The following is a 25,972-nucleotide window of genomic DNA, read 5'->3' as shown; positions in this document are numbered from 1 at the left end:
CCACCAAAGCAGACACCCAAACAACTACCACCTCAAAACACAACACCTGCAACACATAGACCACACAGTCAGAGTGTCAAGCAGTCACAGCCCTTAAGGCCAAACACAATGCCAGACACACTAGTCATTGGTGACTCCATAGTCAGACACACTGACGTCCCGCTCACCAGACTGAGTAAGGAGAAGGTCACAGTAAGCTGCCTGTCGGGTGCTAGAATCCGCCACATAACGCATGCACTCAGGTCTCTCAACAGCAGGTACAAGTACGATTCAATCATTGTCCACGCTGGTGTGAACGACCTGAGACGTACCTCCTTGGACTACATGAAAAGAGACATAGAGGAGCTCTCTGATTATGTAGCCCAAGCAGGTATGACCCTGACCTTGAGCAGTATCCTACCTTCATCAAGAATGATGCCACAATACAGAGATAAGATGATCAGCTTTAACAATTGGCTTAAACTATGGTGTCATTCAAAGGGGATCCAATGTCTGTCTGCCTGGGATGACATGCTGGACAAGCCACGCTGCTTAGCGGCGGCTTGCACTTGTCACCCTGGGATTCCGGATTTTGGCAAAGGCTCTTGCCACCCCCATAGTGCCTTTTTTAAGCAAGGCTCAAATTCTAAACCTACCACCCTAGAACAAAACAAAGAAAAAAAACTAAGGGTAATGCTGCTCAACGCCAGAAGTCTCAACCTCAAGATGCATGCACTCGAGGCCCTTCTCAGTATGGAGAACATCGATGTCTGTGCTGTGACAGAAACCTGGTTCAAGGCTCCTGAGAGCACCCCAGCACTATCAGGTTTTACCTCATATCATGCGTTCCGGCCCCAAAACCCGGACAATACCAAGAAAGGAGGAGGGGTATCCATATTCATCAAGGACACCCACACCTCAAGAGTGGTGGCATCGCACGATGCATCGGAAACCATCCAGGTGCAATTAACCATAGGCAAGACTGCTCTGCAATTTGTAGCATGTTACAGGCCACCCTCGCAAACTCAGGAACCTCATATGGCCTTCCTGAAAACACTGGAGGGGATAAATGTATCTCCGAACACCATCATACTAGGTGACTTCAACTACCCTAATATAGACTGGGAACACTACTCAAGCCCAAACACTCTAGCCCAAAAGTTCCTGGAATTCATAAACTCAAATGCCATGGAACAACTAGTCACCATCCCCAAAAGAGGAGAGAACATACTTGATCTCATCATCACGAACATGGGAGCACAATGTTAAACGCCAGAAGCATACCCCTCACTGGTGAGATCTGATCACAAACTAATCTCGCTGGAAGTCCTCATCCCGCCCCCACCCGAAATGAAAAAGACCACAGTAAAGAACTTCTCGAAAGCCGACTTCACACTTCTAAAGACTAGTGTGGTCTCCTTTAAGGCCCCTGAGCCGGTGGTTAACATTACTCAAACCGCTGAATCACTTACAAATGCCTTCTACCAGCACCTGCAGGGCTGCATGGATCAGGCAATCCCAAGCAAAACAAAGACTCTTTGTACCAAAGGCAAGCGTCCAGTCTGGTGGACCCCAGCCGTAAACCAACTCTACAACAAGAGGAGAAAGCTACTACAAGATAGAGCAAAATCCTTAAAAGGTAAGACACCGCTGATCACTATAAGTAAAAAGCTAAGAGCTCTCATAAAATCATCCAAAGCTAATTTTGAGAAAAAAATAGCTAAGGCCTCTAAAGACAACCATAAGGCATTCTTTAGCTATGTCAGAAACCTAGGAGGAAACTCCCAGATATGCTCAGAATTAGTTCAAAATGATGTGAAGATTACTGATCCTACAGACATTGCCAACATACTGGCTGACAGGTTCAGTGCAAACTTCTCCCCTCCCCTATAGGAGAGATATCTATCCCAAATGATTGTAGGCCCCCAAACATCTCTAACGCCCAGGTGAGAACTGCTCTCTCCAAGGCAAAGAACACAGCATCCATGGGACCTGATGGTGTCCCCGGCTGTGTGCTCCATGAACTCAACGAGGAATTAAACCCACATTTAGGACAGCTGTTTAATCTTAGTCTCACCTCCGGATACGCATCCAGGAGTGGCGCAGCGACTGTGGTCCCACTCCACAAAGGCGGCGCCTCCACCGACCCTGGAAATTACCGTCCCATTAGCTTGACAAGCCTTATCTGCAAAGCCATGGAGAGGATCATAATGGATCTCATAAATAAAGACATAGGGAATTTGCAGACTTTGGATCCAACCCAGTTTGGCTTTGTCAAAGGCAGATCATGCCTTTTCGAAACAGTCACCAAGGCCATTGATGAGGGAAAGGCAGTCCATACAGCCTACCTAGACCTGGCGAAGGCTTTCGATACAATACCCCACTCGGGTATCATTGAAAAACTCATCAACTTAAATGTAAACCCATACATTACAAGATGGGTTGCAAACTGGCTGAGCGACAGAACCCACAGGGTCAGAGTTGCTGGCGCCATGTCAGACTCAAAGCCTGTCACAAGTGGTGTCCCACAGGGCTCAGTCCTGGGCCCACTCTTGTTTGGCATCTACTTTTCTGAAGTACAAGCAAACACAGGAGGGTTATGGCTGACAAAGTTTGCAGATGACTGCAAACTGGGCCAGAGTTGAAAACACATCCGACACAGATATCCTTCAGAAGGGTCTCACAGAAACGGATAACTGGTGCCAGAGCCATGGCCTTAAGTTAAATGCCAAGAAATGCATAGTCATACCCTTCGGGAAAAATAAGGTTACCCCTAGCTACCATATAGGTGGCAATCCCCTGAACACAGAAGAAGTTATTAGGGACCTGGGAACCCAGGTTGACAGTAGCCTTTCATTCGACACTCATATTGCTAAAGTAGTTAGGAAGACCTTCTACATTGCCCACCTTATCATGAAGGGATTCACATCCAGATCAAGGGAAGTCATAGTCTCCCTATACTCATCACTCATCAGACCCATGATCGAGTACAGTGCCCCATTCGGAATGTATCTGACCAGACACTTGCAGCAGCTGGAGAGGCCACAAAAGTTCCTCACCAAAAGGATAAAGGGTCTCAAAAATCTGTCTTATGCTGCCCGACTGAAAGAACTCCAGTTATATTCAGTTGCATACCGCTTGCTCAGAGGTGACCTATGCCTGACATACAAGGCCATGTCAAACCCAGATTTGATGAACATGCTTCATCTCAAAAAATCTAGATCCCTCAGAGCCACAAGGGCGGGAGACTTAAACCTTGACACGGTTATTAATAGGACGTGCTGGAGGGATAGATTCATCACCCAAAGACTCCCTATGCTGTGGAACAAAATCCCGGTTTATGTGAGGCAGAGCACCTCGCTGGCCTTGTTCAAGAGGAATCTTGACCAATGGATGGGAGATCGCAGATACACCCCAGGGGTTACCTCAGTGTCACTGCTCGACAGAGGCACAGCTAAATAATGGGCATAGTTTCTCCAAACTAAAGGGGTGGCGTAAGCCACAAAACTATGGGCTAGGCTTATAAATGCCCTCGGGCAGATAGCCTAGTATGAACCTATGAACCAAAACACTGAAAGTTCAAAAGACTGAAAACTCATTTGACTGAAACTCATAACACTGACACATTAAAGTAAAAGGTATATGCCCTTTTCCCCACTGTTGTGCGATCCTGGAGTTAGTATATGTAGTTGGGGGAGTGTAGGGAGCACAGCCTCCCACATACTTTATACATTTGAAACCATACGCATGGATATTTATAAATGCAATGAATAACTCTTTGCAGAAAACAGTATTTACCTAAACTATGTGGGGCGCTTTGCCCCCACACCCCCCTAACTATATATACTAACTCCAGGATTACACTACAGTGGGTAAAAGGGCATATACCTTTTCCTTTAATGTGTCACTGTTATGAGTTTCAGTCAAATGAGTTTTCAGTCATTTGAACTTTGTGTTTTCGTCTCAGTCAAATGAAATTTAGGTCATATGAAGTAGACCCATATATATGTATATGTATATGGTTATTTAGAATTCATTTAGTAGTAGCAGCAAACAAGATCTGGGGAGTTACACCACTCCATTATGGGATACCTACTTGCCACGAGCCAAGTTTGAGAATCAGCTCCGATCCAGTCATTGTAAGAATGAACAGCGAGATGGACAACAAACATGGAATGTTATGGTGTGTACATAACTTCTTTTTTTCTTGGTGCTGTAGTTTTCCTGATTTAAAGGTTGCTTTTGCACATTTATGAAGACCAAATGATATTCTTATATCATCTGAAAAGGTTTTGACAACTTGCAGTTGTACTTTCAGTTCCTCATCTGACGAGCTATACAGTTTCAAATCATCAACAAAGAGAAGATGAGAAGTCTTTACACTTTGTTGTTTTCTAGGAGCCAAATTATAGCCATGCCCTAAGATGTTAAGTAGACAGCTTAATGGGTTAAGGGCAAGGCAGAATAGCAGAGTGAGAGAGAGTCACCCTGGAATATCCCCCTTTGAATTTTTATCCCTGGAATAATAATTAGTCCTTTATCATGGTTTAATTGCAAAGTGGTCTGCCACCATTTCATGGTCACTATAATGTAGTCAATTAGTGTAGGGTGTATCTTTTACATTTTTAAACACTCTTGTATCCATGAATGTGGGATACTATCTAATGCTTTTTTGTAGTCATTCCATGCCATACTTAAGTTTTTCCACTTTTTGCAGTTCTCCACTATGACTTATTTAACAGCAAATGATCCTTTGTTCCATATGACTTTTCTTTTATTGCCCTTTTGTTCTACTGCTATAATTGAGTTTTCTTCTAAATGACTATAAACTCTGTCGGCATCAATTCCAATTTATAGTTTATATGTTGGAAGGCAAGTTATTGGTCTATAATTTTCAGGGTAGTTTGCAGGTTCACTGTTAAGTAGGAACATTGTTTTTCCTGCTGTTAACCAGGTTGGTGTCTGTTCAGGGTACGCATATAAATAGTTCTTGCTCACGGCTAAATCTTTATGCAAATGTTCATAGGTTCATAGGTTCATACTAGGCTATCTGCCCTAGGGCATTTATAAGCCTAGCCCAAAGTTTTGTGGCTATCGCCACCCCTTAAGTTTGAAGGATACTATTAATCCAGTTTGAGGCTTTTCTTCACTTTGTTTCAATCTCTCTGGCTGTTACTTCATCCCATTTCATATCCTATACCTTTAAACTTCTTATTCTTTCTTTTACTTCTTCTATCCATTTAGCATCTTTGTTATGTTCTACAAGATCTTCATAGATGCTTCACCAAAATATATCTATTTCTTTTTTTTTGCTGGTCTTTCAATTCCCTTTACCTTGTTTCCCAGTTCTCTATAAAACTTTTTTTGGGTCATCAATAAATTGCTTATTTTTTACTTTTCCTTTATATTTATCTGCGTATCGTCTACGTTTTTCCGCCTATGCTGAGATTTTTAGTTTGTTATTTGCGATAGTGCATGATAAGTCCTGATCTGTTCTACTACTGCTCATTGCTTTTATCACATCTAAGTATTTTCGTTGTTCTGTTACCTCTTCTATACTCTTCTAACAGTGACACTTCTTGTCTTAGTTGCTTTATAGTTTTCTCTATTTGATACTTCCATGATGGTTTCAATTTCTCCCCTTTCTCTCCCCCACTACCCTGTGTTCTTGTGGTAGAACTTTATCACTTATTAATTTAGCTACACAGTAATATATCCTGTTTACTTCTGTTATATCTCATGGATCTCTTTAGACCATCCTAATTATTGTGTTCATTTGTTTTATCATTATTATTACTTATTTATTATTTGTTTTTTTTTTGGTTTTTTTTGGGGGGGGGGTTTATTGACCTTCTGCAGTCTATTTCTTTCATTGATCTTAATATGTCTATCTCTATTAGGTCAAGCAACTCTTCTCTTCGCTCATTTTCTTATAAACTGAGGGAACATTTTTTGTTTTCCATTTCCTGTGGGCATTCTATACAAATATTTATTTTATCTTCATATGGCACATTCCCTTCAATTTCGTCCTGTGTCATCTTTTGCTCTGTCATATGAGAAATCACTGGCCTATCACTCCTCAGTATTAACTGTGTCGGAGTTTCCACAGTTTCCTGTGCCTTCTCTTGCCGTCCAGCATCAAGTGAATGTTTATACTCGTTTCTGTGGAGGGCTTCAAAATATCTTCATATGGCACCTGATCATTTGCTTCCCATCCTACTGATTTCCCCTTAATTTGGAGTTCCATTGCTGTATCCTTTTGTGGTGCTTTCTGAATTAGATTTTCTACACTGAATTCTTCACTTTGGAGGTACTCCATAACCTCAGTTTCTATTTCTTTAACTTCTCCATTACTGATCTCCTTTTCTACTTTTCCTCTTTGTCGTTTTATTTTTTGTTTTGTAAAGTTTCCCATGTCTGGATTCCTTTGCCTGTATTTCTCTTCAAGTATCTTTGGTGATGCTCTTTTTTATTGATTAGTTTTGCTTTCTCCTTTGCATAGATATAGCATATTAACTCTGTTTTTCTTTCTTATGTCCATAGTTCTTCTTTAGATGTCTGCTGATCTTCCTGTTTCTCCTTACTTTGGAGACTTGTTCCATCATGCTGTGATGTAACTAACCTGTGTTAGACCTTCTACATCAAATCCTTCACTTTGCAGGCACTCCATAACTTCAACTTCTACTTTACTAATCTGCATTTCTACATTCCCTCTTTGTAATTTTTTTTTAATTGTGAAATTTTCCATATCTGGATGCCTTTGCCTATATTTCTCTTCGAATATCTTTGGGGCTGCCTTTTTTCTGTTGATTAATCTGGCTTTCGCCTTTGCATAAATATTGCATCATATCAAATCTCACTCTCTTTCTTTCCCATGTCCATATTTCTTTTTCATACTTTTAAAAAATATCTAGGTTTTGTTGTTTATATTTTCACACTTTCTCAGATGCTTCTTTTTCCAAACAGATCAAAGTTTCTTGGTCTATATACTGTTTTTCAAAACTCTGTTGTATTAATGACCACAGATTTTTATTTGAAGCTTCTGACAGTTTTTCTTGCGGAAGTATTTTTCTTTCCTCTAATTTATCTCTTAATCTTTTTGTATATCTTGTGTCTGGAAATGCTGGGCTTTTTGTATAATAGTAACAATATATAATTTCTTTCTTATCCTCAATAGTCCACTCTGTCGTCTTTATGGCTCTTCTTTGGCCTATCAGTTTTTGCGATTTTTGTGGACTGCTACTTCCTTCTGCAACATGGGGGCCATCCTCCCCCAGGGCCTGGCCTAACCATGTTGTAGTAATGTTTCAGTATTTTGAGGATTCTACACTGTCATTTTTTTCCAGTCCTGACACCAGTGCACCTACCAAGATTAGGCTCTTTTTTATCGTTGTGCACCCAGCTATCTTTTTTTAATTTTTGGCTTACTAATGTCCATGATATATGCTATATAAATAAAGTCTATGTATTAGTGTCACCTTGGTGAGATTTTATAGAAAACGGGGTCCACCTCGTGAAGGTACTCACCAAGACTTGAGGATGAATTCAATTTCAGCACTGCTTTCCTTTGCTTGCTGACTTTTCATCTCTCCATTCCTTCTGTATTATGTTTCTGATGTACCACAAAGAAGAGGGACAAACTCATTCTGAGCAACTGAGGTGGAATTATGGGTAGGTGTGGAGTCAGAGCTTTAGATCCAAAGAAGCTTTGAAGTCAGTACTGAGGTCAGATATGACAACCCATACTTTTGAACTGATAGAAAATCAGGCAACGTGGATATAGCATTATGGTAAGTACATAATTGTTGTATTTTTCAAAATCCAGGTCTCCCATTCTTCCCTCCTGCTTCAGCATAGTCAGTTTCAGCAAATGCCTCAGACTTTGCTTAAAGAAGAGTGTTAGTAGGCTTAAAAGTGCAGGGTTTTTAGAACAAGAAAGACAGAACAAAGCACATAAACATAAAAAATATGCTAGCTCTCAGCTTTCTGAATCATTTGTGGTCCCCGGGACTTCTTCAAGTATTTAGGCTCAACCACAGTCATATGATAGATAAACAAGCAAGAGGGAACCAGATCTTAGCCACCTTGTGCAAACTAGCCATGTTAGCATGGAATATAGCTGTGCAGCACAATCTCACTCTACAGGCTTCTTACATCCCATCAGAGCAAAATTGTGTGGCAGACAAGCTGAGCAATATCAGGACAGACCCTCATGAATGGAAACTGCATCAGAAAGTATTCCAAAATTTTATCCATCTATGGGAACTCCTGAAGTAGATCTTTTTGCCTCCTCTTTTAAACAATCAACTAGAAATAATCTGTTCCAGGACTCCATGCAAGAAGGCTTGGAACACAGATGCATTTTCTTTTCATTGGACAGGAGTGCATCCTGTCTTGTGCTGAAGTTGAGCACATATTCTGGTCCTTTGTGCATTGGCAAACTTATGTACTAGTCTATGAATTTGACGGGTCAACCTCTGTGTTGCTTGTGATATACAAATTGGAGGATATCTGTTAATTCAGAAATACATGTTATCTGGGTTATATAATCTTAATCTTTTCTTTGTTTTATTTTGTATAGGTTGCACATGAGTGTGTAAAATAAAAAGCTTCAGTGTGTTACATATTACATTGAAAAATATATTGCTAATTGTCTGCTTTGGGTATGTTGGGGTTACTAAATATGAGATGCTCATTTTACCTTCTCTTGGTTTATGCCATGTTTATCCTGTGTAGTTCCTACAGAAATTTTTGACAGATAAAAAAAGCATTTTAAATTAATGTGAGAAGAAGTGGAATTCAGTCTATAGTAAACTGATGGCATGGATGCTTTGGACTTATGTTAGTGTGATCCTCAGTGGAGATTTACAGTTAGCCTTGGTAGCTGTGGAAATTACTGTTTTACAGAAAATTAACAGTTTGATTTTTATGACTGGTGCACGTTTTTCTAACATGTTGCATTGTGTAAATCACTTATAAAATAGTGACCTTAATTATGATGCCTTTAAGGTAGTCTTGCTCTTGCTGAGTAAATCTTGAGAATTTTCTTATCTTCTTGTATAGTCTAGTCTACATGTGGTGCGGGTATGTAGAGGACATGCTACCAGATATTTAATCTCTAAGTATTACATGTAAAGTCATTTTAGATGTTAAAAATACTGTATGAAAAATTATATCATGAATTGGTGGGAAACACCAACATCAGTGAGAGTATTGCTGATTGCCACCCATGCCTGATCTTCTGAAAATGATACACTATTTTGGATCTTTAGTAACTGAAGTAGTTCCCCAATTCTTATAGTTCTTTAGCTGGTGTACTGTGCATTAATTTGTTAGTGCAGAGAAATATTTTGGCAAACAAGCCATTGTCTAAGGCAGTTAATTGCATGTCAGTTAAAATAGCCATTGCAGGACTTTTAAAACACATATACATATATATTTTAAAACATATATACAAGATGTATACTTTGCTCCACATATATACATTATTTCCTGTGTATTCTGAGACTTAAATCACCATCTTGGCATGGTAAATGGTGCTTCATCTGTAAAATGGGTGGAAATGAATCTGATATCCCGTACTAACAACAAGGTCATTAGTTTAACCAAGAAACCATGTTACTGTAAGGGAAGGATGGGGACAAAATCCAGAGATGCTCATTTCTCCCAGACAGATTAGTAGTAAGCATGCTGCTAAGAAAATTAAGGCTGACATTGTGTATTTTACAAAACAGTAAAAGCCTAACAGTCCAGTAACTGAAACAGCTCTGACATAATACCTGCATAGCCTACTTCTAAGAAAACTATGGGGGGTGGGGAGTGGACAGAGACATGCCTCTCAACTTTAATTGCTAAAAAATTCTGGGCAAAGCCAAAATAATGGAGGGGGTATAAAGGCCTAAAGTTAGAGATAATTTTTGAATACTACTATAATTCACTGAAAATAATTTGCAACATGCATTTTGAACTGTTAGAAGTATGAAACTCTAATTATTGTTATTGACTGATTATAATCTTTAGTGATTTACCAGAAAATTATGAGGGATAGGGTACAAATACTAGCTGAAATTAGGGACATTGTGCAAAATCAGGATAGCTGAGAGTTATGGACAGATACTGAGGAACTAGACTGTGGCATGGTTGTAAAGTAGGAAACGGCTGATTATTGTAAAAGAGACCATGTCAGAAATAAGAAAAATAGCCACTGGAATACTGCAGGGGTATGTCTAGAATCCTCTAATCCTTACTGTTTACATTGATATATCTGATGGAACAGAGAACAGGAATTCTTTGTTAAATGCAGCAGACAGTGGTGGATGGAATTTGAGGAAGGACATGGAAAAGATGACCAGATAGGAATAAAGATGGCAGCTTTTACTGCAGACAGATGTAGTGTGCTCTACTTTGGCAGCAACCCTGGTGAGAAACACTATATGGTGAGGGTATGGAACTGATTGTGTCAGGACAGGAAATGGAGTGGGGCTGTTGCTGAAATAGACAGTCAGAACTAGCATGAGAGGACCATTGCAGCAAAAAACAGAATTATGACTTTATTAACAAAGCAGGAGTTCTTCACTTTATAGGGACCTTTCAGACCACACCTTCAGTGCTTTATGCATTTGTGGAGACCGTACATAGAGTGGGGGCATCAGGATGCTGGAAATTGTATAGAAGAAAACCTCTGGACTGCTGTCTGGGATGGAGGGGCAAGGATATTATCAGATTCTGGGGGAGTTGTGTTTCTTTAATTAGAGATCATACAAGATGGGGAAGGAGTTGTTGATATGGGTGCAGAAGATCATGTCAGGGAGATATGAAGGAATCATCCTCAGCAGGACGGGCAGAAGGAGAAAGGTCATAGGCAGCATATTATAGGGAGTAGCCCTGAAAGTGCTTATGGGGTTATGGATCCATTGAACAGGCTGCCAAAATGAGTGGTGGAGATGGAATCTGCAAAGATATTTAAGAAGGCATGGAACACTTGGAGAAGGGAAGCACTTTAGGAAGCTCAAAGTGTCATTGTTTATTGGCTAGAGGGCATAGGAGTCAGTTTTCAAGTATTTTTTCTCTGCAAGGAGCTGTCCACCAGTCTTTAGTGGTTAGCTGTGACTTGTATAATAGCAAATGCCTAGAGAGTAAAATTTACCTATAAAGTTAGGATTAGATTTGAAACCTGTTAAACAGAAATAAGCTTAGAGCAGCTAGCATGTGCATCGAATAGTGCTACCATATCCTAGCATTGTATAACATCCTGCCCTTAACCCCAGAAACTTCCTTAGGAGATCCCTGTTAAAACCCAATCTTTAATCCTCAATAGCCAACCCTATTACAGGACCAGACAACATGTATATGCAATTTCCAAATGTCTCTGTGGCCATCTTGGTAGATTTGGGCATCCTAACACAGTGTAGCAATTGTCTCATGTTCTCAGACAACCATTTAATCATTAAAGAAAATAACACAGTATGCGAAAGATGTAAATACATAATTCCTTGGAGGCAAAAATCTTGCATACAAATGAGGCTGTCAGGAATGCGCAGACTACTCATACATAACATTAACCACCTGGACTTTATTAATGCATGCGGACACACTTTGTCTTATGCTGAGGCTCTTAAAAGAAACATTCACAAATCTCAAAGACCTGTAAAACCTCCTAATGGTAGCACTGCTTCTCAGCAATCGCTAAAGCACACACCAAATGCAGCACCAAACATCTCACATAAGCATACGCCTAATGGTGCCCCAAGTGCAAAGCCCATAAGGCAAGCATAGACTTTAAAACTCTTGTCATTTAGGACTCCACTGTGTAACACAGATGCCCCACTCACCAGGTTGGACAAGGAGAAGATAGCATTTAGTTGCCTATCTGAAGACAGGATCCACGATACCATGCAGACAGTCAAGTTGCTGCACCCCAGGTGCCAATATGATTCTGTCGTAGTCCATGTGGATTTAAATGACTTTTGATATACCTCACTGAACTATATGAAAAGAGACATAATGGATCTCTTGGAAAATATGTCACAGAGAACTGTGAGCCTTGCACTGAGTCGCATTCTACCTTTACCAAGGATAATGCCACAGTGTGAACATAAAATGATTGAGTTTAATAAATGACTTAATTTCTGGTGTCACTCCAGGGGAAAACAATATCAGCATGGGAGAACATGGTCAAAAGGCCATGTTGCTTTGCCAAGAATGGGTTGCACCTGTCCCCCGGCTTTTGGATATTGGCTAAAGGTTTATCCACTCCTTTAGAGTCTTTTTTAGGCAATGCCAAAAAGACATAACTACCAACATAGTAAAAAAGTCAACAAGCAACCTGAAGGTGTTACTGTGCAATGCTCGGATCCAAAACAAAAATTCCACACCCTTCAAGTAATCCTCACTCTGGAGAATGTAGACATCTGTGCTGTGTCTTGTTTTAAAGCCATAGAAAGTTCTCCAGAAGTGCAAGGCTACAGTGCCTTTCACACATTTAGACCAAAAACAGCAGAGACTGGGTCCAAAGGTGGAGGTGTTTTGATCTATGGTAGCAACAAACATACCTACTGATTGGTTAACAGGATGATATCATGGAGCTCATCCATGTGTAAGTCACCATGAGTAAGGTCCCTCACCGTATCATAGTTAGCTACAGGTCACCATCTATGCCCATAGAGTCTCATGACTCTTACCTAAACTATTAGAGGTGCTCACCATCCAACCAAACACCGTGTTCATGGGTGACTTTAACTACGTGTCTCTAAACTGGGAAACCTACACTGCCTTAGACTCACAGGCACATTACTTCCTGGACTTTATTAATACAAACACACCTTGTTACTGATATTGCATGTTCCAATCAGAGGATCAAACATGTACTGAATCTGATATTCACCAACATGGGAGAGCTTTGCACACCCCCCATGTCATGTCCCAACTAGTGAGATCACATCACAAAGCTGCCTCATTTGAAGTAAAAATCAACCCTAAAAATCCAGCTAAACCAGTAACAGTCAGGAACTATTCAAAGGCAAACTATATTGTATTAAGTGACAGTTTGTCAAAATGCAAGGCTCCCACCAACCTTGAGACCACAACTACCTATGCAGAATTATTCATAGACTCAGTATGCAAACATGTGAATGGCTCCATAAAGGCTGCTATATCTACCACAACATTCATTCACCTCCATAAGGGCGGACCATCAACCAGCCCGAGGAACTACAGACCCATCAGTCTAACAAGTTAATATGCAAAGCCACAGAACAAATTATCATAGAAATGATAAACAAGGACATTGACAACCTACAGACACTAGACCCATCCCAATTCGACTTTGTTAGGGGAAGGTCATGCCTGCTTAACCTAGTAAACTTCTTTGAGAGGGACACTAAGGCAATGGACAAGGATAAAACAGTGCATACTGTGTATCTTGACCAGGCTAAGGTATTTGATACAATACCCCACTCAGGCATTGTTGACAAGCTCTCTGAGCTAGTCGTAAACCCTTATATAACTTGGTGTACTGTCAGCTGGTTAACAGACAAGACCCAAGAAGTCAGGATCGATGAGTCCACCTCCACGTCCACCAGGAGACCAGTCACCAGTGGAGTACCCCAGGGCTGCATGCTGGGCCTGCTCCTGTTTGGCATCTGTTTCTTGGAAGTCAAGGCTAGCATTAAAGGCCTCTGCAAGTTCACAGATGACTATAAATTGGGAGCTATTGTAGATTCCTTCCAAGATGCAAACATCCTGAAAATAAATAAATAAGCAAATAAACAAATAAAAATAAACAGACATCTTGCAAGTTGATTTAACACACACAAATGAGTGGTGCCAGTGTGGACTAAAACTCAGTGCCAAAAAATGCATTCTGATGCCCTTTGGAAAACTGTCAATGCAAGTTAATTAGTCCATGGATAAAACGCCCCTACGAGTCAACCCAGTAGTTAGGGATCTGGGAACATATGTAGACAGCAATCTGGCCTTTGACCAATCTATAGGTAAGGTAGTAAGAACAACATTCTATATCTCCCAACTTAGAGGTAAGAGTATGTCATCCAGGTCCAAGGAAGTTATAGTACCAATCTTCTCAGCCCTTATCAGACCTGTCATTGAATACAATGCCCACACTGGCATGTATCTAACCAGACATTTGCTATAGGTGGAACACCTGCAAAGGTTTCTCACCAAGAGAATTCAGGACATGAATACCCTGGCCTACACTGATCGCTTATCGTCTCTCTCTCTCTGTATTCAGTCTCTTACAGGCTGCTGAGAAGGGAGTATTTGCCTGGCTTCATCAAACCCAGCCCTGATGGATCTGTTGCACATTTGCAAAACAAATAGCACTGAAAACAGTAGATCCAGGGATATAAACTTTGCTTGTGACATAAATGAATGTGCTGGAGAGAGATATGTGTCCCAAAGAATCCCTGCACTATAGAATAGGCTCCCAATCCATGTAAAGCAGTGTTCATCCCTGACCCTATTCAAACAAAACCTTGACAATTGGATGGGAAATCATAAATTTACCCCCTGTATGGTTTCCATGTCCCTTATACAGATCCTTAACTGCCTGTCTGCTACCATGGCCCCCCCACCTCATATGATACTTGGCATCCAAATTGTTTGGGGTGTGCGGCTAGGCTGTAAGGACCCTAGTGGTCGTTAGTCTAGTAGCAACCTATGATCTCGTGAACCTATAAGGAGACAGGTGAAAGGGTAGGAATAGAAGGGAGGTATAATGTTAAATGCACTAAATGTGTAGCCTGAATAACCTAATATATTTTTTATGCTTTCAAGCAGGTGTATTGTGATATTTATCATATATTCCTTTGCTTAGAGATTGGTGTTTGAATGCCAAAGTTTGTCTCATTTCCCTTTGTCTTTTTCTTGAAACTACTTTGTTTCAGACATTTTTAAGACAATCTTTATTGTGATATATTAACAGTTAATCTACTTAGTAAAAATATTATTTTTGCATAGTGTCCCTTTTGAAGTCTCAAACATCAGTGTCACAATATATCAAAAAGTTTAGCATTACAATCTATATGCATTAAAGTGTAAAGCTGATTGATGTACATGTTTCTGCAGGATATTAATGCAATGGAAGAAGAGAAGGACCAGCTTGTCAAGAGAGTGGAGCGACTTAAGAAGAGAGTAAGTATGAAAGCTTCTCTTTAGAATTCTTGGCTTGACACTTGTGTGAAGAATGTAAACAAGGTCAAGAAGAGCATATTGCATGCTTAAGAACAGTATCAGATAGCAAAGTGACAGAAGGAAGCTTTTCTTGGCTAGAGTCCAGGTCTCAGAAGGAATGAGTGTCAAATATCTTGCTGTCATCTCTTAGAGACATTTATTAAGGAAAGTTTTAACAAGTTTATGAGACATATGAGCTTCTGCATTCTCAAATATTAGTAAACTGCAGTTTTGATGTCTCTCCTGTAGGTGGAAACAGTGCCAAATCATCAACGTATGCTTGAGCTGGCCAGACAGCTACGAGTAGAGAAGGAAAGAGAAGAGTCTTTAGCGCACCAAAAGCAAGAGCAAAAGATTCAGGTATGAAAATAGCTGTATGTTTTTTTTTTTGCTCTTATAATATTAAATTTAGGCTATCTGTATTCCAGTTTAGGTAAAATATAATATTTTGACTTTTTTAATTCTGAATAAACATTACTCTTTTAGGGTGAAACATTATGACTTGTGTTTTCTAACAACTTTGTGTTGCAGAGTTCAGCCACTGGATGCCCTTTATTTAAATAAGATTCTTGTACAATGACTGAACGTTTCTTTATTATTTGGATGAAGGAAGCAAAATATTTTGAAGAAAGTAATTTTTATGCTATAAACCTGTTTTTGCATTTTCAATCGTATAAGCACAGTTACTGATGGGTGCGTGCATTGTTCCCTTTGTAGACCGCTAGTTTAGTAACTATGGAATGTTTTAACATGACCCTCCCCCAGACACACACACACACACACACACACACAGTATCCTAATCAGGAACTGGCACATTTTGTATTATTTATTGTGCCAGAGGACCAGGTCCATTTTTCAGCCACAAGCTAGTTACTGAATAACTATTCAATTCAAGTTTACTACAGTGTCATCACCAGCACCCTAGCAAAGAAATTTAACTCTTTCATCAGGAACTCAACAAATAAGGCCACTATTATAATATACCAAAAGGGTGACCAACATCATATGTCATGATCAAAGTAAAAGACTTACCACCAATTAAGAATACTAGTTCCATGGGCCGTAGTAACATCGCAGGAGGTTTTCCGATTGCAGTAAAGTATATAATAAATTTACCTCTAACTCTTTAAATCTACAGTTTTTTCCTAAACTGTGTCGCTTGAAAAAAGTGGGCAGTGTTGATAATGGACAATCTATGACTTACCATGGGAACAACTACAGAACTCTTAGTGTCACCAGTATCACGTACAAGGTTATAGGTCATAGGTTCTTAATAGGCTGTCGACTCTAAGGGTCTGTAGAAGCCTAGCCATGCATTCCCATAAAGTTTTTGTGCTTTTGTAGTTTAAGTACAAAATAGCCAAGGGCAGCGGAACAGTTGCATGTTGCTCCTCTCCATAAGAGATGCGAGTGCTACTTCAGGGGTGAATTTGCAGTTTCCTAGTTATTTTATCCACATTACATTTAAACAGATTAAGAGAAGTAAGATAGTACTTTGTTTTATGTGGAGAAGAATGTGATTCCAAAGAAGTGGAATTCCCTGTGATACATATTTATCCCTCCAACATCTTATTTGTATTTTGCAGAAGAAATTAAGATATCTTGTTTGGGTGTTTATACCACCGTTGGACTTGATGATGTGTAGTAGGTATGAAAGGATAGGATATGTTGAAGCAAGACAGAGGTCACCAGTCAGCAAGTTGTATGATACTGAGAATAAGGACAAGGCTTTGAGATGATCAGTATAGTTGTTGTTATTTAAGACATTAATTTTCTTAGTGAGAAAATGCTGTGGACATTTGAGTTGTATCAAGTGTTTGGACAGGTTCGTGCCAAAGAGGGGTCATTATGCTCAGTGACTGGCCTAATAAGTGTTGGATACAGTGAAATGATCACATCCCTGGACCTGGACACCATGCCCTTACTAATAATTTACATTATGAAAAAGGACTTTCTTGCACTATGGCTAATTTTCATCTTAATCTACAACAGAAAACCATCCTTTAGACTGGAAGCATCTGTTCCAGTGAATACTCTGGCTAAGTACTGTGATTGCTTGTTCTAGGGAACTGATCTCTAGCTTTTATCTGAAGTAGTAATAAAAAAAAAAAAAAAAAAAAAAACCTTGCAAGGACAAAAAAAGCCTTTGCAGGCTGATGACAAGTGTAAGTGAAACTCTGGAAGACCATTACAAAGCAGAATAGTTTTTCTTTTTATTATTATGACTAGAAATTGTCACTGAAGCAAACTGCTCCATCACAAGGTGTACTTTCTTAAGCTTCTCCTGACCTCAGTGAATCAGATACTGCCTGTATCACATTGTGGTCAGTAACTAAACAAAATAGCTATGGAGTGGACTGTGTCTAAAGTCCATCATGCAGTAGCAACTAATTCCTCGGCAGGGGATGTGACAAGATAGTGGAAAAAAAGTATATGGGTCATCATGCACTATATTTCAACAGCACTGAAATGTAAAGAATAAAAAAGTAATGAGTGATTTCTGCTCACTAAGCAGAAGAACTGCAATAGTATTGTAGACAGGAAAGAAGGTTTTGAGTTGAGTTTTAATACAGGTGATGATAGAGTGTTCATTTAAGACATCTTAGGGAAAATATTCATGCATTTAGTATTTTGATTCATTGTCATAGTAGTGAGACTGTATTCATTTAAAGATGTAGACTGGTACAGTTTTTTTCTTTTAGCTGTTCTGTTGTATTGTTACAAAGTTATGCCTGAGAAGTTGTTACATGTTTGTAATGGAAACTACATATTAAAATATATCCAGATATGCCTGGGACAGCTTGTTCAAGCTTTGCTGCAATGTTTCCATTCTCTTCTAGCTTGATTCAAGTTGCCACATTTAAACAAACTGCATTTAGTGTTGCAGCACTATATCTACTGCAAAGTGACACTAGCAACACACAAAATTGTTTTTTTTCAGTAACCTTGTCAATGTTTCTGTTTTCTAGTGTACAACTGGATTACAATGCATTCTGAATTTATCAGTCTCTTGTTTACAATATATGTCTGGAACATAACTGCTCTAGAGTAACAGTTTTGAAATATTTCCTCCCATGCAGGCAGTAGAATAGGTGCAATTTCTGACTTTATCGGCTGGAGGGATAAAGGATTACTGTGCCTGTCTGACCCCAAACTCTGTCCACACATCCACTATGTGTACTAAACATAAGGTTACAATTTACAGGCATTTCAACTGACCCTATTTTGGAGGAACAATCCTTTTTTCAAGCATTTTTAGAATGCTCCTATTTTTGGAGGTCTGTTCCTATTTTCAGACTTGATTTACCCCTTCACATGATTTTTTGAATTCCCCTCATCACATATGATTTTAGAAGATGTCTAGTACACAGAAAACCACACTACATGTCAAACATACTAGTGGCAACAGTAATTTAAAGAAAGAGGGCATGCATCTTACAACTCCCTTTTTCCTGAATCAAAAATAGATGACCTTGTGTGGTAGCATTTTGGATGCAGTTCATTACAATCTACATATTTTATATGGTCTCTTTGATAATGTGCTTATATTTTTCCATCATTTTATCACTCTCTGTTTTTAAATCTGTTTCTGTGTAGTATCCCACATTCCTTCTGGAAGCTGAAAGAGTTATGTGCTATTAGTATTCAAATTTTATGCTAACTATATGTCTAGATTTTTGGCAGAATGTTTCTATTTTTCAAGGTCCTTTGCCCCTATTTTCAGTGTCTGAAGGTTGTGAGGTATGTTGCAGTAATGTGTAGTAAATATAAAACCCTGCTCATAACATTTATGTGTGTATCCCCAGAATCTGTATTTATTTATTTATTTATCATTTGTTGACCGGGAAATTCAGACTAAGAAAGAGCCTATTTTCAGCGGAGGCCTGGGGAGAAATGCTTCAAGACGCTTGTCTTTGCAATGTGGGAGGAAACTGGAGTACCTGTGAATGCAGGGAGGACATGCAGACTGCGCAAAAAAGATACACCTTTTGAGAATTGAACCAGAGAACCTCTTGCTGTGAGGTGATGATGTTAACTACTGCACCACTGCGCTGCCCCAAGCAGGGGTGTTGGGGCTACAAGGGGGCATATCACCCTCTACAAAAAATATCGGGGTACGTTTCTATATGATTGGTACAGTTAGATTGTATTTCATTATAATGAGAATGCTCCCTCTTGGGCAGGTTTAGCACCTATCACACTTTCAGTCCATCAGGTAACTGTGGGGCATATCTGTATCTGTCAAAAACAAAATCACACTCATGGAAAATTACCTTAATACCATTGAGGGGTTAAATATCACAACAAGTGCCATCTTGCTATGGGATTTCAATTGTCAAACACTGATTAGCAAACTGATATCTCAATATAGATATGCCTAGCATAGGAGTTGACTAGAAAAATCTGAAATTCCTTGGACTTGAACCAGAGTCTGGAGTTGGGAGACAGAGATGATCAGGAAGAAGACCAGTAACACAGAAATTGGTGAATAAATGGGAGACCACAGAGAATCAGTCACATTTGTGAATATGGCTGTGCAAGAAAAAGTGGCTGAAAAAAGACTGTGCTTTTGATGACTTTATTAAATTAGTGGGTGAGCTGTAAAGCATATACCCTCATTATTCCATTAATGTTTAAAAGGACACTTAAAAGCAAAATGTAGGGGAGTACATTTTGTCATTAAAGATAATTTCAATGAATGCAAAAATAGCAAGTGCTGTTCGCCAGAATCACTTTTGCCAACAGTGGAGTTTTCTTTTTTTTTCACATTATTGTTGTGCAGTCTCAGATTTAATATATGTAAGTTGGGGGGGGGGGTCTTCTGTTTACAGAAATTATATTTGATGACTCAACATGAATCCAAAAAGCAATTTTAAGTAAAACAATTTTAGTATTTGTATAAAACATTTCATGACATAAAATTCATCTTATATGGTAAACCTGTGTTGTATTGTTTGCAGTCAGGGGTATTTCACATTTTAGAGTGAGTCTTTTTAATGACTGCTATATGTGTTAAAGATATTAAAGTAAACAAGTACCTTTTTAGTTGTAGGAAATGTAGGCTTTACTGTATAACAAGAGAAGAAAGGCTGGAGGAAGCAAGTATAAGTTGATATAATGCTGTGATGTGTGTTCATCATTCACACTGACTCAGTGGCATATAGGTTCTGTGCCTGTAAAAACTCACACTGGCAGCTTTCCAGAGATCAGAATCTCCTCCTCTGACTCCCTGTGATAAGTGATTAGCTAACCCTATCCAATCAGGGGAAACCTAAACCCTGTTCTAGAAAGTCAGTTGTTCAGTCTTTTAGTGCCATCTGCAGGACTCACACAGTTGAATCTCCTCAGTAGCCTGCATTGGTGGATTACAGCTTCCAGACTTTCCCTTCTGGAACTTCTCATCCTCTTTATTTTTACTATATACTTTTGAATTATTTATGTTTTATTCATAATATGTGAGTGTGTACTTATGTATATGTATGTGTATGTATATGCGTGTATATATATATATATATATATATATATATATATATATCTATATATGGGTGTACTTTGTTTCACTGAAAGCTCATTTCACTGAATTTCAATTCACCCTGACCAAAGTGCTGAAAACTTATTTCACTGAAGTGAGTTACTAGCACCGTGTAGAGTACTGTAAGGCAAGTAAAAGGTATATGCCCTTTTCCCCACTGTAGTGCAATCCTGGAGTTAGTATATATAGTTGGGGTATATATTGTCTTCTGGAGAGAGTTAGTCACTGGTGTAAGTATGCATGTCTATGGTTTAAAATGTATTGTTCTGAAGCTTTAGGTAAAGTATAATGTAAAACCAAACTAGGTGGGGGTGACACCCCCACTCCCCCTAACTATATATACTAACTCCAGGATTATTGCACTACAGTGGGGGAAAGGGCATATACCTTTTACTTGCCTTACAGTACTCTACACAGTGCCAGTATTTCACTTCAGTGAAATATGATTCAGTGAAATGAGTTTTCAGTAATTTGAACTTTCAGCGATTTGGTCGGAGTAAATTCAAATTCAATGAAATGAGCTTTCAGTGAAATAAAGTAGACCCATATATATATCTGGGAATTCTAACTTATTGTGTTGCTTGCATGTTTAGCACTGATTTTATATAGTTATGGGGCTTTTGTAAAGTATTTTATGACTTTTAGTGGAAAACTGAAGTTTTGTGGTGTCATTTGGGACTACTCATACATGTAGAACCACAATTTAATCACGCCTGTTTTTGTTGTTTGTTTGTTTCGTTTTGATGTTCTGGCAGGAAAATGTTGCATTTTTTTTCATTTTTTTCTCCTTCATTTTTATGATATTTACTTCTGATTTAACACTACTATAGCCTCTTTATTTGCATTTTCTGGGAAGATCTTTTATTTTTGATGAGGGAATCTCTACGTAAATACTTATTTGTACTATTTTAAAGAGGTTTCTTTTTGATTTAAGGGCATATGTTTGATTTTTTGTCACTATGTGGACAAGTGAATTTCTGTTGGTACTGTGTGTGCTGTTGTTTACAGCACTGTGCAGGTTGTAGAACAAGACTAGGACAATTTAAACTGTGTCTAATATATTTTATGCTGTTTATCCCTGTTTGCTGCATGGGTACAAAATTTATATTTTCTATTATTGCTGATGTTAATCAGCCTTTGATAGTGTCAATATTTTATTCTGACTGGTATTTTTCCCCCCATGGAGATAAATTGATGCAAGAGGTATCTAGAATGTTTTATATTCCCAGGTTTTCCCTAACAAGGTGTCCAACTTCAAAGGGCAATGTTGATAATGGACAATCTATGACTTACCATGGGAACAACTACAGAACTCTTAGTATCACCAGTATCACGTGCAAACAGAAATCCCAGCATAACAACAGTCAGGGTACCAAGAGGAAATGGAAAGAAGATATTGCTTCCAGTCCAAGTAAAAGGGGTCCCTCGCCTCCCAGAAATATCATTCCCATACTAAAGAATGACTATGCAAAGACTCGGCCCTTTCTTCCTGTCTAACTTCCCTTTTACTTTTCCCTTGGGCTTTCACTCTGCATAGCATCCTGGCCACAAATAGTCTCAGACAAGTGGGTGCTGAGAGTAATTCACTGAGGATTCCATTGGCAGTGGACAGAAAATCCTCCTCCCTTCACCTAGTCCTCACCCCCATCTGCCAGACCAGGCATGTCTGTTCTCTCCTGTACTTCTTTGCAAGTTCCAAGCAGGGGTTATAGGTCCAGTTCCTGCACCACAAAATGAAAAGGATTTTACAGCAGAATCTTTTTGTTACCCAAAAAGGAGCTATTGTGGAAACCAGTGTTAGATTCATCATACCTAAATACCCTTCTAAAAGTACCCACATTTAAAATCTTCTCCATGCAGATGGTCCTACCCCTTCTTCTAGGCAACTATTTCTTGGTGACTTCACATCTGAAGGATGATTGTCATCACATTCCAACTGCTCCCAACTTCAAGTTGAACCTACAAAAGTCCTGTCTCACACCCTCACAAAGAATTGACTTCCTGAAGTATATGGTAGACATAGAAAAAAGTATGCCCTTTCTACCAGAAGTCAAAGCCCTGACTTTTCAGAACATTTTGAGTGATTTATTTCTTTAAAAAGCTGCCTTTGCAAGAGAGTTTCTTAAAATTCTAGCCCTGTTTCAGTGACCCTCATAACATCACTTGCCAGACTCCACATGAGAAAGATTCAGTGGTACTTAAAAAAAAATGTTGGATCCATTACTTGCATCTCTTAAAACTCCAGGTACCAGTGCTGGATTTTGAAAAATGAGAGTTACAGTGGTGAGGGATCAGATGTCTCTCAATCCAGACCCTAGTTCATTTGGTCCACACAGACTCATACGATTTTGCTTGGGGAACATTGTCAAGGGTGTTCAAGTACCAGGTGAATGGGGTCCTTTGGATCCCATGAGGCACATAAATATCAAATAAATATTAGCAGAGATTAAGACATTAAAAGTTCACCACTTATGGTCTTCAGGTCCCCTTTATTGGTCGCAGACAATACCACAGTCATGTGGTAACAGAATAAACAAGGGTACAAGGCCATACTGTCTGTGCTGGTTGGCAGTGATGGCCTGGGAGCTAGCCTTACAGCATTTTGTTATGCTTCAGGCCACATACATCTCCCAAGAGCAAAACATACAGGTAGACAGACTAAGCATTTCATGGACAAGACCCCTTCATGAGTGGATACTTAAGAAAGATGTCTGCCTAGATTTGGTCCAGAAGTAGGAAACATTTCAAATAGTTCTGTTCACTTCCTTTCAAAACAGACAACTGGAAAAAATTTTGTTTGAGACATCTTTGCAGCCATGTTTGGAGAACAGAAGCATTCTCATTCCTGCAGACAGAAATGTTCTTTTATGTGTTTCCACCATTTACCCAAGGTATTTTTGAAGCTTCAGGAAGAATTACCAAAGATGATTATGGTGACCCCCTTTTCGCCCAGGCAAATTTGGTTCTCTGTTTTAAAAGAATTAGCCAAGGACAAGTACCACAAGCTTCATCATGCTCTGGATCTGTTTACACACTGTCAAGGGTGACTGTTGCACCCCACCTTAGAGTAATTGCTACTGACAGCCTGGATGATTCTTTCTTGACACCTTTTAGGCACTTGTTCCATGAAGGTATTGAAGGAAGCAAGAAAACTTGCAAATAGAAAATCTTACAAGTGGAACATATTTCCTAGGTGGTGCCTAATGGATATTGGATGGTCTGGTATGGTATCTTACACTCTGCTTTTCAAATATTTGTGTGAGCTGCTTAACAATGGCTTATCCTGTGCAGCTATCAAGATGCATCTTGTGGCCATCTCAGCTTGTCTGTACATGGATCTGTGTCTTTTGCCTTTTTTTTTTGTGGTCAAAGAGTTTATGAAAAGAGTGCTGCATTTGAGATCCCCTCAGAAACAGATTTCCCCTCCTTGGGATTGCAAATTTGTTCTTGAAAAATGGACCTTATCTCCTTTTAAACATGCCTTTCAGGCTGATTTAAAGTTCATCAGTTATAAAGCTTGTTTTTCTTATTGTTCTGACATCTGCAGGGCAAGTCTCTGAGCTATAAGGTCTCATGGTGGGCCAGCCTCATCTGATTTTCCACAAGCACAGAGTTGTTTTACACATTAATCTTTTTTTCATGCCAATAGTATTGTTGAATTTACTTTGAATCAAACCATCAACCTCCAGTTTTCTTTCTGGAACTCAAAAACAAGGGAGACACCATTATGTATACCTTGGATGTACAGAGGCAGCTTAGGCACTACCTTGACAGAACTAAGCCCTTCAGGAAATCTGAACAGCTGTTTATTGCCTGACTGTTCTGGGGATAAAAAGGGTCAACCTGTCTGTAAGCAAATGATTGCTTGTTGGTTGTTCTCTGCTGCTGTTGTTTGTTACTCCCACCATGGTAAATCTATTCCAGACAAGGTAGAGGCATGTTCTATTAGAGCCTTATCCTCTTTGGTGACATAGCGGAAAGGAGTGGAATCTAGAAACATTCTGCAAGCAGCAACGTGGTCCTCTGTTCGTTCCTTTACAAAGCAGTATCAACTGGATTCTTTTTCGAGTTCCAGTCAGGCTTTGCAAGGAGGGGCTTCTGTATTTTTATCCTTCCACCTCTCAGGTAGAGTAAGCTTTGGGGATCTAGCCATATGCCACTGAAGTAGTGTGGATGATGAACAGTTGTGTAAGTCCTATTTACCTTTAGCAGTAGATGTTTGAATTTCACACTGCCTCAGTTGCAGCACCCACCCACCATCCCCTTTATTTTATGTATAGTTCAGTGGTAACTAAACTTGTGTTGTTTCTGCCTTTGGTTATTTGTGTTGGTGTTTCAGGAAATTCTTGCTTTTGTTCCTTCTTGGGTCTTCTTACTTAGCACTAAAAGCCTGAACAACTGACTTCCTGTGAGGCAGATCATGCTTCTTCTGACGGGAGGGGCTTAGCCAACCCGCTATTGCAGGAAGACAGAGGATGGGGATTCTGATCTTTAGAAAGCAGCCAGTGTGAATTTGTGCAGGCACATATACTGTATATCACTTGAAGCAGTGTGAAATTCATATAACTACTGTTATAGGTAAGCAGGACTTGGACTTATGCAATCTACTGTCTTGGGATGCTTTGGCGGTGGTGAGGTGTAAAGGTGCATTGATTATATTATAAGTAGAATTAAGATGATAATTCCCTTGTTGTTACAGGGGTGGATTTCTAGATTAATGTCCTTGACTTAAGCTATAAACAGTCTTTTTTATGTAAACAAATATGCTTGAAAAATAAGTCAAAATGATGAAAGTCATAAAAAATGCTAAGTTTCTTACATCTGCAAAGATATTAGCTTGTTGCTTTTTTTCCATTAGCAAATGGTCTCAGTGAGAGACTAGAAGTCTGCAGCTGAAGGCTGTTACAGGAATTCTGTAGATGTTATTCTGAGAGAAATTTACAAGTATTCCTGTATGCATCTGCAAAGATGTTACTTTTTTTTCCTTCTTTTTTTTTTTTACTCATTGCTGACTACTTTCACAAAGAGATGAGCTGTCTGCAGGTGCAAGTCATTAATCTTAAGAGTTCTGAGCAGTCTTTGCTGAGGGAAATGCACACTTTAAAGGAACAATGGCAAGCAGTTCAGTGAAAAATAAACTTTGAAATTATGGGAAGTGAGGAAGAAATAGTAGCCTTCCCAGCAGCCTTCTTATTTTAATGCATTTAATAGAACAGTACATAATTTAGCTTTATTTAAAGGTAGCAAGTGCAGTTTTTCTTAGGGCTAAA

The 25,972-nt window shown here is 39.2% G+C and overlaps 1 protein-coding gene across 1 annotated transcript in view; it reads left to right on the top strand.

The window, feature by feature from the left end:
* Nucleotides 1-25,972, top strand: part of IFT81 (intraflagellar transport 81) — a 2,787,102-nt gene that overhangs the window by 845,904 nt on the left and 1,915,226 nt on the right. Inside the window, exons 6-7 of the mRNA XM_044068648.1 lie at nt 15,064-15,129; nt 15,418-15,528. Of these exons, the coding sequence (XP_043924583.1) occupies nt 15,064-15,129; nt 15,418-15,528 (177 nt within the window). The remainder of the gene's footprint in view (nt 1-15,063; nt 15,130-15,417; nt 15,529-25,972) is intronic.

Source organism: Protopterus annectens, chromosome 4.part0 (assembly GCF_019279795.1).
Source record: "Protopterus annectens isolate FY-2018-M chromosome 4.part0, PAN1.0, whole genome shotgun sequence".
Classification (NCBI taxonomy): Eukaryota; Metazoa; Chordata; order Ceratodontiformes; family Protopteridae; genus Protopterus; species Protopterus annectens.
The sequence above is the reverse complement of the archived record's forward strand: the minus strand, read 5'-3'. Positions and strand labels throughout refer to the sequence as shown.